Below are 14,440 nucleotides of genomic sequence, written 5' to 3'. Positions count from 1 at the left end.
CAACGTCCCTGCTACCTCTCCTTATCTGCACATGGCACGGACCAGCAGAAAAGCCTAAGAACACCCCAGGTAGCTCTGGGATTGGGGCTTCTGGGAGCCCAAGGGCAGTGTAGCAAGTAAGAATCTGGGTGATTCAAGGGAATGTGCATTCCTAACAGCCTGAAAAGGCTGTAAGGGTTTGTTTTTCATGTGTGATTGTTGATAATCAACAGTTTATAACTTGGAATCTAAGAAATCTGAGGATTGTTTGGAACTACCCTGGCTGATATGCTAGCTACTTGGTCATGTGTGATAATTTAAATTTAAATTTAATTTAAGTTAAATCAGACACTCAATTGCTTGGTTGCACTAACCCTATTTTAAGGGCCCAATAGTCAGATGTGGCTTAAGGCTAAGTATATTGGGAAATACAGATTTATAGATCATCTCCATCATTACAGGAAGTCCTTTTGGGTGGCCCTGGTTGGAATGTTGAATTACAAAGAATCTAAGAATGTTTTAATTGTAGTCTATACCAACCTTCCATGGAAGACTCCTAAGATAGATACGCATAGAGAGTGAAGCAAGACAAGTAACACCCTATTTTTGGCTCAGGCTTAGCTCCACCTCCCACCTTCTACACACAGAATTATAGTTTCACATGAGCAAGGCTGAATTCCACGGAGAACTACTGTAGGTAAGCCTGAATTACCCAGAACCAGGCAAGCCTCTTGGCCTACTAGGATCTCCAAGTTCAAATCAGAGTCAGCTATCCGCAAAAGACAAGAATGCAAATGGCAGAAAACATCAACCCGAAGGTCTAACTAGGGCAGGAGTCCGCTCCCACAATTATCTCAGAGGACCAAACATTTTAGCTCAGCCCAGCATCTTGATCAACTAAGATAATGGCCTCCAAAAAATTAAGAAATAAAAAGTCCTTAAACCTGATCAACCTATGCAGCCTTTCTTCTTAGTCATGAACAGAGAACTGTGGGGTTTGTCCTAGCAGCCAACGCTGCCAATCACTAAATATGACTTGATCAGCAATGCCAGAGTCTCAGACTGAGCAATGCTTCATCATCTCTAGGGTGACCCTACTGACTCCACCCTACCTTCACCTTGGATCTGGTTCTTGCCTTCTGCCCACCCCCTTGAACCTGGCACTTTAGATCCTCAAAGTTTCCCTAGAACCTCTGTTGTCAGGACTCAAGTTCCATCTTCTCCCCATGGTCATGGCTACGGAATAGTTCCACTAATGCTCATGGCCAGCCCTGCCTCTCAAGGGGACTCAGACCAGCAGAGCTATAGCTCCCTCTCACCCAACTGGTAGGTTACAGACCATCTTCAAGGCCTATCTATCTCCCTGCAATTCTTGGTCATTCTTGGTCAGTAACAGAGAACAGTAGTATCCATGACCACAGCCAGGACCACCCTAAAGCCCATCGTGAGCACAGAGCTGAAAATAAGGAGCATCCTTTTTCCCCCAGAATAGGAATATCATGCCTCTCCCTCAACCCTAACCACATCAACTATCCTCTTCCTAGACCCTCCTCCTTGCCTTATATCTCCAACACTCTTGAGGTATCCACTTTGGGGATATATATTTTCAGTTCAGGAACAGAAGAGCATCTGATCACAGTACATACTGGAAATTGCAGCCTTCCTGAAAGGCAGGGCTGAGCTACAACAGTCAGGAGAGTCGTTTCCATGTTCCCCTCAACGATTTCAGTACAAATGTACTCACAGCATATTTATCTTCAAAGCTTTGAAAATGTTACTTCTCAGACACTTAGTATGTAAATCCTCTTTTAGAGACTCCTGTTATTGTCTAAACTGCATTCTTATTGGACACAACTGATAAATTAGGAGGCTGCCTCTGCTACTGCTATACCACTAAGGATCTCAAACACTGATGATTTTCTGCTCTAAAATTCCTTTCACAATATGCCACACTGTTGCCATTCAGCACATAATCCTCTCAGCCACTTCCTACTCCCACACTGCGAACACCTGATGCAGGCTCCCATCTCACACACACCTGTGCAGCCAGCAAACCCACAACAGACCCACTAACACGTGCTGTCACATAGGAGGCAAACACCCACACAGCCTGTGCGGGGTTCACCAGAAAAGCCCCTGAGTCCAGGAAAGGTCATTTTAGTGCCTTTCCTCCACACCCTACGGGGATCTCAACACCTGGTACATCTCTGCATTCCTATAATAGTACCTAACACCGCCTGGTATCAGGCTTTGCAAAGATACCGACTGATGTCACATGAATTTTATTTATTTTTAACTTTATAACAACTCGCAAGACAGGTATCATTACGTCTGTTTTACAGATGAGTGTATTGGGTTGAAAACACTTACACAGTTTGCCTGGGGTCATATACCTAGACAGTGACAGAGGTGGAACTCAATCCAATGTCCCCTAGCTTCAGTGGAGCTTGAAGATGGTTTCTGAATGAAGGAGAATGGAACAGAGGTTTCGGGCTAGATATCAGGAGAATGCTAATAGCACACATAATGCAGAAAGACAGACAAGGAGAAAGAGAATACACCTCCCTCTTCTATGCTAGTTTATTCAATTAACAAACAAATATGGAGAAAAAGTGAATTACCAGAGCTCTAACAAAAAACAGACACAGACAACAAACACAACAAACAATATACAAATAGGTTAAAAGTCCTGCTCCTATGTGAGAGCTTGTGCTAAATGCAGTATTTCCTCTCCCAACTCCCATCCAAGGCCTACCCACGCTCTGTCCTCCAGAGCCATCAGTGAGCACCACTACAGTCCCCACCAATACACATACACACACCCCAAGCGTTCTCAAACTTTAGGGATTCTGATTCAATAGGCCAGGGCTGGGGCCCATGGCTTTGCATTTCTTACGAGCTCCTAGATGACACTGATGGTCCATGGACCACATCTGAAGTGCTGGTCTAGACTTGGAGAGGTCCTTTACCACAAAATACAGAACTTAAGGACTTTTCCTGCTAAGTCATGCTGATACCTAATGCCTCTCCCCTGCCTTCCCCATCATCCTACCATCTTCAGCAGCAGCCTGACCTCCAAAGCCCAGGACCAATCCCGATCACAGTTTGAGACTGCTGCTTTTACTATCATGATCTTCCATCTTGTTCAAGGCGTGACACCCTTGACCTGTGTATCCCAGATCTTAAAAGTGGGCTTTGCTCAGGCACTAGTCCCTATTCCTTCTTCGAACTCCCTAACACACTCAACTTCCTGTAGAGGTGGGGCATGTAGAGTTGGATCATTGTAGTCCTGAATCCCCAGAGAAGCACCCACGATATTCATACCTACTGACCCACTGCCTCAATGACAAGTGTCTGCTGCCCAGACTATCCTACGCCTCACCCACTTGCACTGTTGCTGAGCTGTCCCTGCCCACTGGAATACTCAGCTTCTGGTGTCGTTCCTCCCCCCACGACTGTAAAGTTCACCTGGACAGTGAGTGCTGATCATCTTAGCTGTTGGAAAGAAGAATCACAAGTCACACTGAGCTTCCTATTCAACATCCAGAGCCAGGACAGTTTCCCCAGAGAGGCCAACAGGCAGATCCTAGACCCTCCCCATTTCTCCCTTGCTGTGAAACAACAACAACAACAAAAAAAAAAAAAAAAACAGGCCATGCCTCGGTGACAGAGTAGTTTGGGCCGATATTTTGCTTTTAGGCCCTCTACAATGAATTCTTGCCAACTCAAGTGTGGAGTTCGAGGGCCATGATGTGGGCACGTCAGTAGCATTAGCCTGCACACTATGGGTAGTCAATAAACAGTACACAACAAGCAGTTTGATCCCTTGCCAGGTTGGCACCTGGAAATATATCACCCAATTTGGAAAGCAGAATACCTTTTAATAGCCCCTCCAGCACCTAATGTAGAGCTTCTCCATCAATATTGAATGAGAGAATGAACAAATGGTCGAAGGATGCCAGTGGAGTTGTGCCCCATTCTCCTTGGTGGTGTCTGTATCGCTATCCTTGGCCAGAAGAAAACAACTTCCAATCTGTAGAGGCTGAGAGAATTGCCTCTAGGCCAGACTTCCAGCTAATTCCCAGCACAAACTTGGACCAGCACGTTCAGACTAACTGTGGTTAAAAACCTCAATTACACCAACATGGGGGTTCTCAGGTTGGCTTCAGTCCATAGGTCATCTGCATGCCTTTAACAGAAAGGTTTGTATCCTACTCCAGGCTTCCTTTTACTCCAGGCTTCCTTCCTTCCCAGTCCTGAGGTCATCTCAAAAATAAACCCCTGTCCCATCCACTCCATTCCCATCCCACCCCTAGCCAGGCCAGCCACTAAGTAAGCGGGAGTGAGAGCACACGATCATTTTAAGTATCTCCACACTACCGCTACCTTTAACCACTTCAACGGTCATCCCTTGGGGTTGGGTCTTTCGGAAAAAAAAAAAAAAATTAAAATGCGATCCGGGGAAGTAATCCAAGAAGACATGAACACCTTTGCACAAACAAGTTCATCAAATTTTTGACAGGCAGGGGAAGCCATGAAGAAAAGGTGTGTGCTGGCAGGAGTCACTGCTGCAAGGGCCGGTACAGGTGCAAGGGCACATTACAGGGGGTTTGTGTCCTCCGCCTGGCTTGCTGCAGAAAAACCACGGGAGCTCTAGGAGGACAGGCACAGAGCAGCCCGCGAGTAACCTCAAAAGTTTACAACACTCCCCATAAGGACCGGGCGGGGAAGAGAGACAAAGATGGTTTGCAAAAAAAAAAAAAAAAAGCAAAGACTTTAGGACACCAAGTGACATACGGCGTTGCCCTGATGATTGAGTTCCTATGTTACCAAGTTTTTGCAGTTCTGGGGACGGTTTCTTGCTAGGCATGACCCCCACAGATGCCAGTCTTGCAAGCAAGAGGCAGCTCGCAACAGATTGCACACAGTAAGAGCCTCACAAGGGCTGGGCTCTGATGCGGATTCAGAGGAAGGGAAATGGCTGACACTGCAGGGGACCTGAGCTTCTAATGTCTGGGATGTTTACTTCATTAGGCTGTTTTACATAACAGCAGCCAGAAACAGAAAGGAAAAAAATAGCTGGAGGCAGTCCGCTGGAGTTCAGACCTGGATTCTGAGTCTCAGATTCAACAGAGGCCAACCAAGGTGGGACCCCTAGGCAGCCCCTTCCTCCCTGGCTCCGTTACTTTGTCTGCAAAGGAGCTGGAACCCTGTGGCTGGGCTCCTAGGAGGAAACCTCGAGCCACCCTCTGAGGGGCATCACAGTGGATGTGAACAAAGATGTAGTTGTCATTGTGATAATTGCTGTTATTTTATTTTCATCCCAAGCCCCTTGGTCCACCACATCCACCTTGTAGTGACCAGGGATGGCCTGGGAAGGAGGGACCAGAATACCAAGCTTGGAGCTCAGAGGTCTGAATGGAAGGAAAGTCCAGAGGGTAGATGAATAGGCTGGTCCGAAAGCTGCCAGGGCAGTCCAGTGGGAAAGGAAAAGGCAAATGCCATTACGCAAGGAACCAACATAAATCCAAGTCCAGAGGGCCGAGGCCAGTGGGGAAGAGCGAGCAGGAGCCTATGGGAGCCTATGGCACAAGACGTGGGCAGGACCTGGGGGTGGCTACACAGAGTCAGCAGCAAGAGGGAGACCAGGGTCCAGGAGCAGGATGTGTGAATTATGGAAAGAGGAGAGGGTGTGGAAAAGGCCAGAGGAGGGGACCAGGTAGGGCTTGGCCAAGCAGAGTAACGTAAGTGTTCTGCACTGAGATGCCCGACAGAGCAGCAGGACAGACGGAGCTTCTCACGACACCAGCCTGGGTGGGGGCTGGATCCCCAAAAGTGAGCTAGCCTACAGGCCCCCTGCTGAGGGCAGCCTCAAGCTTGGGGCCAGGGAGCCAGGTGTGTCATTCAAGGGTCTATGTTAGACCAGAAACTCCTGGATTTTTATTTCTTCTCCTTTCAGCACATCCACTGAACTTGCTTCTTTCAAGTCTCAGGCTCCATCTGTCTGTCTCCCCTACACCTGTGGCCCTTCCCTCCTCACCCTCTTTAACCACAGATCTTATTTCTTGGATCCCAGTCTCCAGAGGTACAGTGTGAGTGTGTTTGTGTGCTGTTGAAGGAGCGCCCTCAGGAGGACGGGGGAGCAAGGATGTCAGAGGGGGGGGATCAATCCTCCCCTCCTCTTTCCCTCCCTGGCCAGCTGGAAATGTGCCGTGTGACCATCCGATCTAATTAACTGAACTTTCAGTCTTGACAGTAGGAGGCTTTAAAAAAAATAATAACTCTAGCTTTCTTGGCTCTCAGCCTCTTGAGAGATAAGGGAAAGGATCTGATTGCAGGGAAGTGGAGTCCCAGCTCCCTGGTTCCCGCTGCCAGGGGCAATCAACTGTGAGCTGAAACCTCCATCCTGAAAACGCCAAGTGGAATGAAAAATCCAGAGTGCCCAAGAGCAGCGACTCAGGAGTCCTAGGGCTCAGATCCCGCAGGAAACTCTGCAGCAGTAAAGCAGATATCAGAGGGTAAGAACGGGTACCTTTCTTGCCCCTTCTATGGATGCCTACCCGGTGACCCCCAGGCAAGCTCCTCCTCGATGCCACCGGCCAGCCTCCTGGGGTCGCCTGATGCAGCTCCACTCTGTGCCAGCTCCTTGCAGAAGGACTGATCTCTCGGGGGTGGTCCTCCCAGACCCTGCTTTCTCAGCCTCCTGGTTCCCCAGGCCCTACCATGGGCCACCCAGGACCCCCTCCCTGCCATCTCCCCTTGCTGGACCAATGGCCACATGCAGGCCTCCAGCCATACCGAAAGGGCATGCTGAAGGGACGCCAGTGGCACAGAGAGCAAAGGCAGAGCCACCTGGGAAGGCCTCGGGGGCCCTCGGAGGTGGCAGGAGGACACAGAATTCTCCCAACAAGGGCTGCAAACTCAGATGGAGCTGCAGAGCATGAGAAGTCTGTGGGTACATTTTCTAGAGAGAAGAGGAAGTGGTACTGTTTCAGGGGCCACCGCAGTGCCAGCCTGCTTCCCCCTCACCGCTGCTCATCTGATTTTGTCACATGCAACATATTAAACCAGACAACCCACCTGGAGAGCGGCACTAGCTGAGCTCATCTCCTGTAGCCACCATCCCATCCTCACTGGCCCAGCAACATCTGCTGTCCTGCTCCAGTGATGGTGGGGCCAGGAGGATCTGGGGCAGAAGTGTGGAGCACCTGGGACCCACGGGGGCTGGACAATTGGGTTCCGGGGTCACTGGAACCTAATGGGAGAAGTAGAGAGACAGGATGGCAGGTGGGCTGCCTGGGGCCGAGAGCCACCACGCCTGGGTGGAGTGAGGGCCCAGTGCCAGCTCTGGAGAAGTGCCACCTTCTCCCAGGAAGCTCTGGCCAGGGGCGGGGGGGGGGGGAGGACAACAAGTACACACAGTACCTCACCAGCAATTGCCACCCAGCCCGAGTAAACCCTGCCAGTAAGTCACTCGGACAAGTCAGCATCCGAACCTCAGAGACCACCCCAAACACACACAGACACTCACACTCACACACACATCTGGGTCTCTGTCCTATATTCCCCAAGGTGGTTATTATCTCTTTACACTTGGATTTATAAGCCTAGTAACCTACAAACAATTTTATTCTTTTGCCTACTATGCACTTGACCATAAAGCAAATGAGCTCTCAGCCAAACAGTTAAGCCTCCCACTGGTGGTGTTAACTGTTCAGAAACCATAGCACAGTTTTAAACCAAATTGTGCTTTTCCCCACATGAAAATAAATTGCCCCCACGTCAAGGGGTGATGACCATATGGCAAATCCCCGATGAAAAAGGTTTAACCTCACTTTAACCAAAGTGTGAAATATTTACCATTTTGGGGAAGAGGAGATTAATTTCAGGCCTTTGACAAATATTATCTATTAAGAAAAATTATAGGGCAGCCCCAGTGGCCCAGCGGTTTAGAGCTGCCTTCAGCCCGGGGTGTGATCCTGGAGACCCGGGATTGAGTCCCGCGTTGGGCTCCCTGCAAGGAGCCTGCTTCTCCCCCTCTGCCTCTCTCTCTCTCTCTCATGAATAAATAAATAAAATCTTTAAAAAAAAATTATAGAATGTAAGATATTATAGTCAAATTTCAAAATGATAATCAACCTGGTATCAAATGGATTTGATCTCATTTGCAGTATTTTTTTATTTTTTTTCATTTACAGTATTAAAGAGTATAGAATTCTCAAATCAGAATCTGATTTTTTTTTAATTTCCAAAGCTTGATCATAGGGGTTTGTTAGTCTTTGTAGTTTCTACTTTATTTTAAAAGTGGGCTCATGAGCCCACTTCCCAGCTAATATCAATATCTGACCTTTGCAAATTAAAATCGACATTTACTATCCTTCCCTATTATGGCAGCATTGCCAATTACACTTAGCACCAACTTCAGATGTGACAGATGCTCACCTGCCCTCTGGCTAAAAATAGCTATCATCAATGACAGGAATGGCAAATGTTCTCGGCCTGCTTAATAATAGCCCATTAGGCCACTTTGTGAAACAGGCAGATAAATCCCTCACCAAAGAGTATCCTCCACTTCACCCACCATGGGATGCCAAAAACCTTTGCCCATCAGTCACCCAGATAGCTTTCATCAGTTAAAAATAGAGATCCGTCAGCACCCCAATTCACAAGCATAAGCTGCACACCACAATCTGCAGAACCCAACGGCACCACCGTTTCAGAACAAGGACCCCAGAGGTGCTGGAGTCAAAGAAGATTCCACAAATCTTAGCGTTGGCCTCCTCTCTTCGTCTTTGCCAACACCATATAACAGGGATGCTGCAATAGGTAATCTATTTGCATTCCAGGCATCTACTCTGGGCAGCCAATAGCATTCTATTGAAATTACTGGTTTCCCTTGAAATGCATCTGTGCCATTTACGCTAATTCTCCTTGCTGAAAAACTTTCACAAACTATCTTAATTGCTTGGAACAATTATACTATATTGTAATTATCACGTTGCCTTGTAATTATTTGCTTTGTGAGGGTGTCCTTCCCCTCCCCCACCCACCTCCACCTCCAGGTGTGAGCTCTTTGAAAGAGTTCCCTGTGGCCTCAGCATCCACTATGTGCCTGGTACATAGAAAAGCACAGTACCTTTGGTTGAATTGAGTAAATATGAACTGAAGCTATGCCAATCACTTCTTCCTTCTTAGATTCTGTTACGACCCCCATAATTTACGTTATACTTAAGTGGTTACTCGGCAAGGCTTATCACCAATCCTGAACATCCACTGTGGGCTTCAGTAGATCAATGTAATGTGGGAAAGAAGTAGTCATTTTCAGGTATTTATGCATTTGGTTCCTTAAATGTCTACCTCCGAAAAAAAATTAATAATCCTGATTACTACTATCCCTAAGGCAAGTCTCACATTAAAGTCAAATAAGTAAGGCCCTGGGTGGCTCAGTGGTGGAGCGTCAGCCTTTGGCTCAGGGCGTGATCCTAGGGTCCTGGAATCCAGTCCCGCATCAGGCTCCCCACAGGGGGCTTGCTTCTCCCTCTGCCTATATCTTTGCTTCTCCCTGTGTCTCTCATGAATAAATAAATAAAATCTTTTAAAAAATAAATAAGTTAAATTAGTATGTATAAGCCCAGCTCAACATCTAGTACATGGGAATGCACTTGGAACATTAGCTCTGTCCCCATGTTCTGGTGAGCGTCTCTAGTGATGTCAAAGCCCGAAGGCAACAATTCGGTTAATGCCTTCCTCACTCACTGACACCTGCCTTCTCATTTCAGGCTAGTGGCAGTAACAATCATCCAGACACCTGGTCACAGTCTTCCCCTCCTTTCCCCCAGCCAATGAATCATTGCTCTGTTTTAATTTTACTCGCCTCCCTTACCTCCTGTTTGACTAAGGCCAAAAAAACAATGGGAAGATACCCTATGGATCCCATATGCAAGCAAAACCTAAGTAGGCAACAATAAAGGGAAGAAAGAGGTTTTCAACTTTCTTCAAAATTGACAAAAGATTTAACAAACAATAAAAGACACCACCGCCGCCGCCGCCGCCTATCAATGCAAAACTGAATTTTAGCCCCGTAACAGACACTGTTGTGGGGGAGCAACAACAGGAAAGAACTGATAAATGGAACAGAGACAAATCGGAACGGCACGTGTCCCTGTGAAGAACTGAGTCAGCATCGAAGGACAGCTTCCCTGACACGGATGAGCAGGACATCCCCATGGGACAGAAAAATAAAAATGGCCAACTAACTCTGCTTGCTCATGAAGTCATCCTCTTATCATGGAAGTTTTTGAGGGTCCCTGACCAGGAAACTCCCTAACCTTTGGAGGCAGACATTCTGACCTCTGTGAAGCAATCACACGTGAACCAGGTCCCAAAGTTTCTCATTCTCAGGGAAACAGAAACATGTAAGTGGAGGAGGAGCTCCTACCTCTTGGCCACCCACCCAGATGCAAACTCCCAATGCTATGTAGCCTACAATCCCAGCTGGCCTCATCCCATACAAAGGATGACACGAGGGATTTACAGGTTGCCACGATAATACTCCAAGCAACTGGAGACACACGCTGAAGTCAGATCCCAGGGGATGGTTTCATTAGGTAGGTGAAATCTGAAATGTCTGCCCAGGTAACAAAGCAAGATTATCAGTCATTGTCACTTACTTGTTTTTGCCTTTTTTTTTAATTTGATTTTTTTTTTTAATATTACATTTATCTGTTGCCTTTGTGTTTTTAAGGTAGGCTTTCCATCCCAATGTGGGGCTTGAACTCATTACCCCAAGATCAAGAGTCCCATGCTCTACAAACTGAGCTGGCTAGGCACCCCTGTTTTTAATTTTAGAAGCAAGCTCTTTAAATCTAATGCGATCAAGGCCAGCGGAGACAATCTGACCCATAGGCACTGACACCAAGGGACTGCTATCGTGCTCTGAAACTGTCCATAGGCCTACAAGGCACATCCATCCATCCAGACCAAGCTGCTGATGGGCGCCCAAACCTCTGTGACCTCCAAAAGTCACCGCCCAAGAAAAAAACTCAAATGTACTTACGAAGGGCATGCCACTCATCCTGACGGATGGTCTTCGTGATGTTGAAAGTGAGGTTCCTGGGGATGGTGGCTGAGGAGTAGTGGTATTTGATGTACGTGCATCGCTCAATTTCTCCTGGCAAAGAGAGACAAGAAACCAAACGTTAATGAGGCAGGAACCATGTCTGGGCAGTTTCTGGGATCCATTTTTCTGTCCTAAGGAAAAAGACTTGTTTCCTATTGGGCCTGGTGACACCTATGGTTTATACAAGGCAATAACTTCGACTTTTCAAAAGGTAATGTCTCCTCTCAGGAGAGTAGAACTAAAGTCAAACACCATCAATTTAAATAGAAAAATACCTCTCTGGCATCATTCAAAGAGGAGATGAGCCAAAGTTTAGGCTGATAGCAGCTTGCTAAGAAAGTAGTGCCTGTGCTTGTTTAACCTTAAGAAAATCAACTTTCAAGTGATGAGAAGACATGAACAGTTTGTACCCATGGACCAATACAGAACAGGCTCTGGCCTCCATGAGGTCATTTGTGCCTTGTGGAATGGGTGAACCAAAGAGGCGTCTTCTCTTTTCCCCATCCTAGGCCCTAACATCACCTGAGCACAAAGCACCCAAATCAACATCTATCTCCTTGAACCAGCCCCTTCTCAGGCTTCTTGGCGCACGGGGTGGAGGGGAAGGGGGGGACACGGGTGACACTCAAGCCCCTTAACATACTCAGCACCTGATCCAATAGAGCCTTTACTGGTAATGTGACTGGCAAAGCATGAATTACTAACTTATTAAAGTACTCCTCTATCTTAGAGCAGAGTTTCTCAAAGTGTGGTCCAGGAACCATCAGCATCCTCTGGGAACTTGCTAGAAATGTCATTTCCTAGGCCTAATCCCAGATCTGCTGCATCAGAAACTCAGAGACAGAGCCTGTAATCTGAATTTTTAATAAGCGCTCCAGGTGATTATGTTGTACTCCTAAGTTTGAGAACCACTGCCCCCGAGAGTCTAACAAATTACCAATGTATTAATTCAGAAATCCACCATGTTTCCAAATTCCAAAAGGAAGGACCAATTAGGAGTTCTTCCTTGTTACTTTTGGTCTCCTACACGCATGTCTGCTGATGCTTGCATATCTGGGGAGAATTAAAACTCAGTACCAGGGGATGGTAAAGGATCAAGAAAGAAGTGATTTTTAAAGGTTAGGGGCTTTAAAATTTGGTTTTGCACCTGAATGGATTTGGATGGTAATCCATTTTGCACCCCACTGATTTTCAATTTATAAGTGGTGGCACCTGATTGAATTGTTTGACCCCTGGCTCACTGTCAGCAGGGAACCTGGCAATGGGTAGAGTGCAGTAATTTAGACAGTACCTCTCGTGAAACTGATGCCTTCTTGTAAATCATATCTGGATAACTGCCCTACTGCCAGTTATTGGCAGACACTCCTCCAATGGGACAGACACTGCCCAAAGAGGCAAAGTTTGAAGAAAGCGTTAGATGCACCTTAATTTTAAATCTCCTGTGCCTCTGTCCCCTTAGCCTATAAATGTCCTGAAATCTCCCAAATGTCCCCAGCATTGCCCCCTGACCACATCCCTACCAGGTCTTCCTTTTTCCCTAACTTTCTATGCTTCTTAGAAAAGTCCTCCATCCATCAGACCATCTCAGCTCATGTTCATACCCTAAACCCACGTGCTCTAACATTCTCCATGAATAGCCTCACTTCCTCCCAAGTGGTCTAGAACATAATCCCTGGGCATCTCCAATGCCTCCCGCCCCCTAGGGGAGGCCCCTCCTCCCTGAAATCCAATTGGTCACCAAATCCTGTCAGTTCTACCTCAGAAATGTCCCTGGAGGCCAGCCCATCCTCTGTGTCCTCACCCTCTTAAGTAGTTGTGTGCATACAATGACCCATCTCAACAAACAAAATATATAAGGAGGACTAACGTGTAGGAAATACTTGACAAGTGCTTCATAAACCAACAGTTTCCAACTTCACTCGTGTCATAGCACACAAGGAAGAGATGTGTGCAAAGCTCCCCGGGATAAACAGATGCGGAGGCCTGGGCCCTGTCAGCCTCCCAAGGAAGGAACCAACATTCCCAATCCACTTGTAACCCTGCATGTCCTATACTTATCCCAAGGACAGAGAACCCTGTCATGGATATGGTCTTACTTAATCCTTCATACGACCCAATTAAGCAGGTGTTCCTAGGACCATGAGCACACTGTGATCATATTTCACAAATGAGAAAATGGAGGTTCAAAAAGATTGGGTGACTTGCCCAAAGAAACAGCAGTGCCAGGAGAACACAGAAGCGTCTGACCAGAGCCTCCCTCGGCCAGGACACCCTCCATATACTGCTGCATGGACTGTATTCCAGAAAGGAAACTGTGGTCTCCTTTACACACAGGATAAATGTCACAATCTTCAGGTGGGAAGTCCCAGCCAGGTGGCCCTCCCCTACCCTTCCCGGAATAGGCCATATCCATCAGGACTCTGCACCTAGGCTCCTCCCTATTTTTCTTCACCTGATGCACACCTAACTCTAAGAAGTGGCCAAAACGGCAGCTCCTCGGCAGAGCCTTCCCTGCAGCGTGGACTGTGCCCTGCAACAGAGGAAAATACTGGTTCAGCGAGGTCCCTCCTCCCTCTCCCTGTGCTCCTGCCCTACTGCGGCAAGCACACCAATGGGCTGTGATTTATCTGTTTACACGCCTCACTCCCCCACTAGATTATGAGTTTCTCAAGGGCAGGGACTGGTCTTATCCATTCATCTCGGTCTCCCTGGCTCCCAGCACAGGGTGAGCACCAGTAAAGGGATGTGCTTTCAGGAAAGGGATGAATGATAGGAGGCGTCCTCTGTAAAACCACGGTGGACAAGGCATCCAACTGCTTCTGTTCTGTGCAAGGGACTAAAATAATTGAGACAAATCAGAATAAAAGGAATAAAAGGTGATGGCTGCGGAACTCAGCCTCCAACAAATACGTTTTTCCTATAAGACAATGTAGGGAGAGGCTTATTTGATCACAGTGAGGAAGGGGGGAAAAATATATATATAGGCACAGAACAGCCTCTCACTGTACTTTATAAATGTAATCCAAGGGGCAACCAGGTCCATGTTTCTGGGTTTTAAGAAGAAAAAGGAGAGGAAAATATAAAAGGTAGAGAATTGTATCAAGAATACCACCAGCAGCTACTTGAACACGTGTAGTCGAGCAAGTTGTGCTGGACTCAGCTTCAGAGACACCTGGCAAGACCTCACTAGAAATGGCCAGACTGATGCCCATCACTGATGTCTGAGAAAAGGATCTGATGTCTTGGCTGAGATCAGGTTCTTTCAGGCTCAAAACAAACTCAGCAAGTGGCCACGGGTTCCAGGCAGGCTGCGGTCAGCTCCCTCAGCCCCAGCCCACCCAG

The 14,440-nt window shown here is 47.3% G+C and overlaps 1 protein-coding gene across 1 annotated transcript in view; it reads right to left on the bottom strand.

The window, feature by feature from the left end:
* Window positions 1-14,440, bottom strand: part of TMEM178B (transmembrane protein 178B) — a 339,999-nt gene that overhangs the window by 219,966 nt on the left and 105,593 nt on the right. The window contains exon 2 of the mRNA XM_055335530.1: window positions 11,036-11,149. Coding sequence (XP_055191505.1) covers window positions 11,036-11,149 — 114 coding nt within the window. The remainder of the gene's footprint in view (window positions 1-11,035; window positions 11,150-14,440) is intronic.

This window comes from Nyctereutes procyonoides, unplaced genomic scaffold (genome assembly GCF_905146905.1).
Source record: "Nyctereutes procyonoides isolate TBG_1078 unplaced genomic scaffold, NYPRO_anot_genome, whole genome shotgun sequence".
Lineage (NCBI taxonomy): Eukaryota > Metazoa > Chordata > Mammalia > Carnivora > Canidae > Nyctereutes > Nyctereutes procyonoides.
The sequence above is the reverse complement of the archived record's forward strand: the minus strand, read 5'-3'. Positions and strand labels throughout refer to the sequence as shown.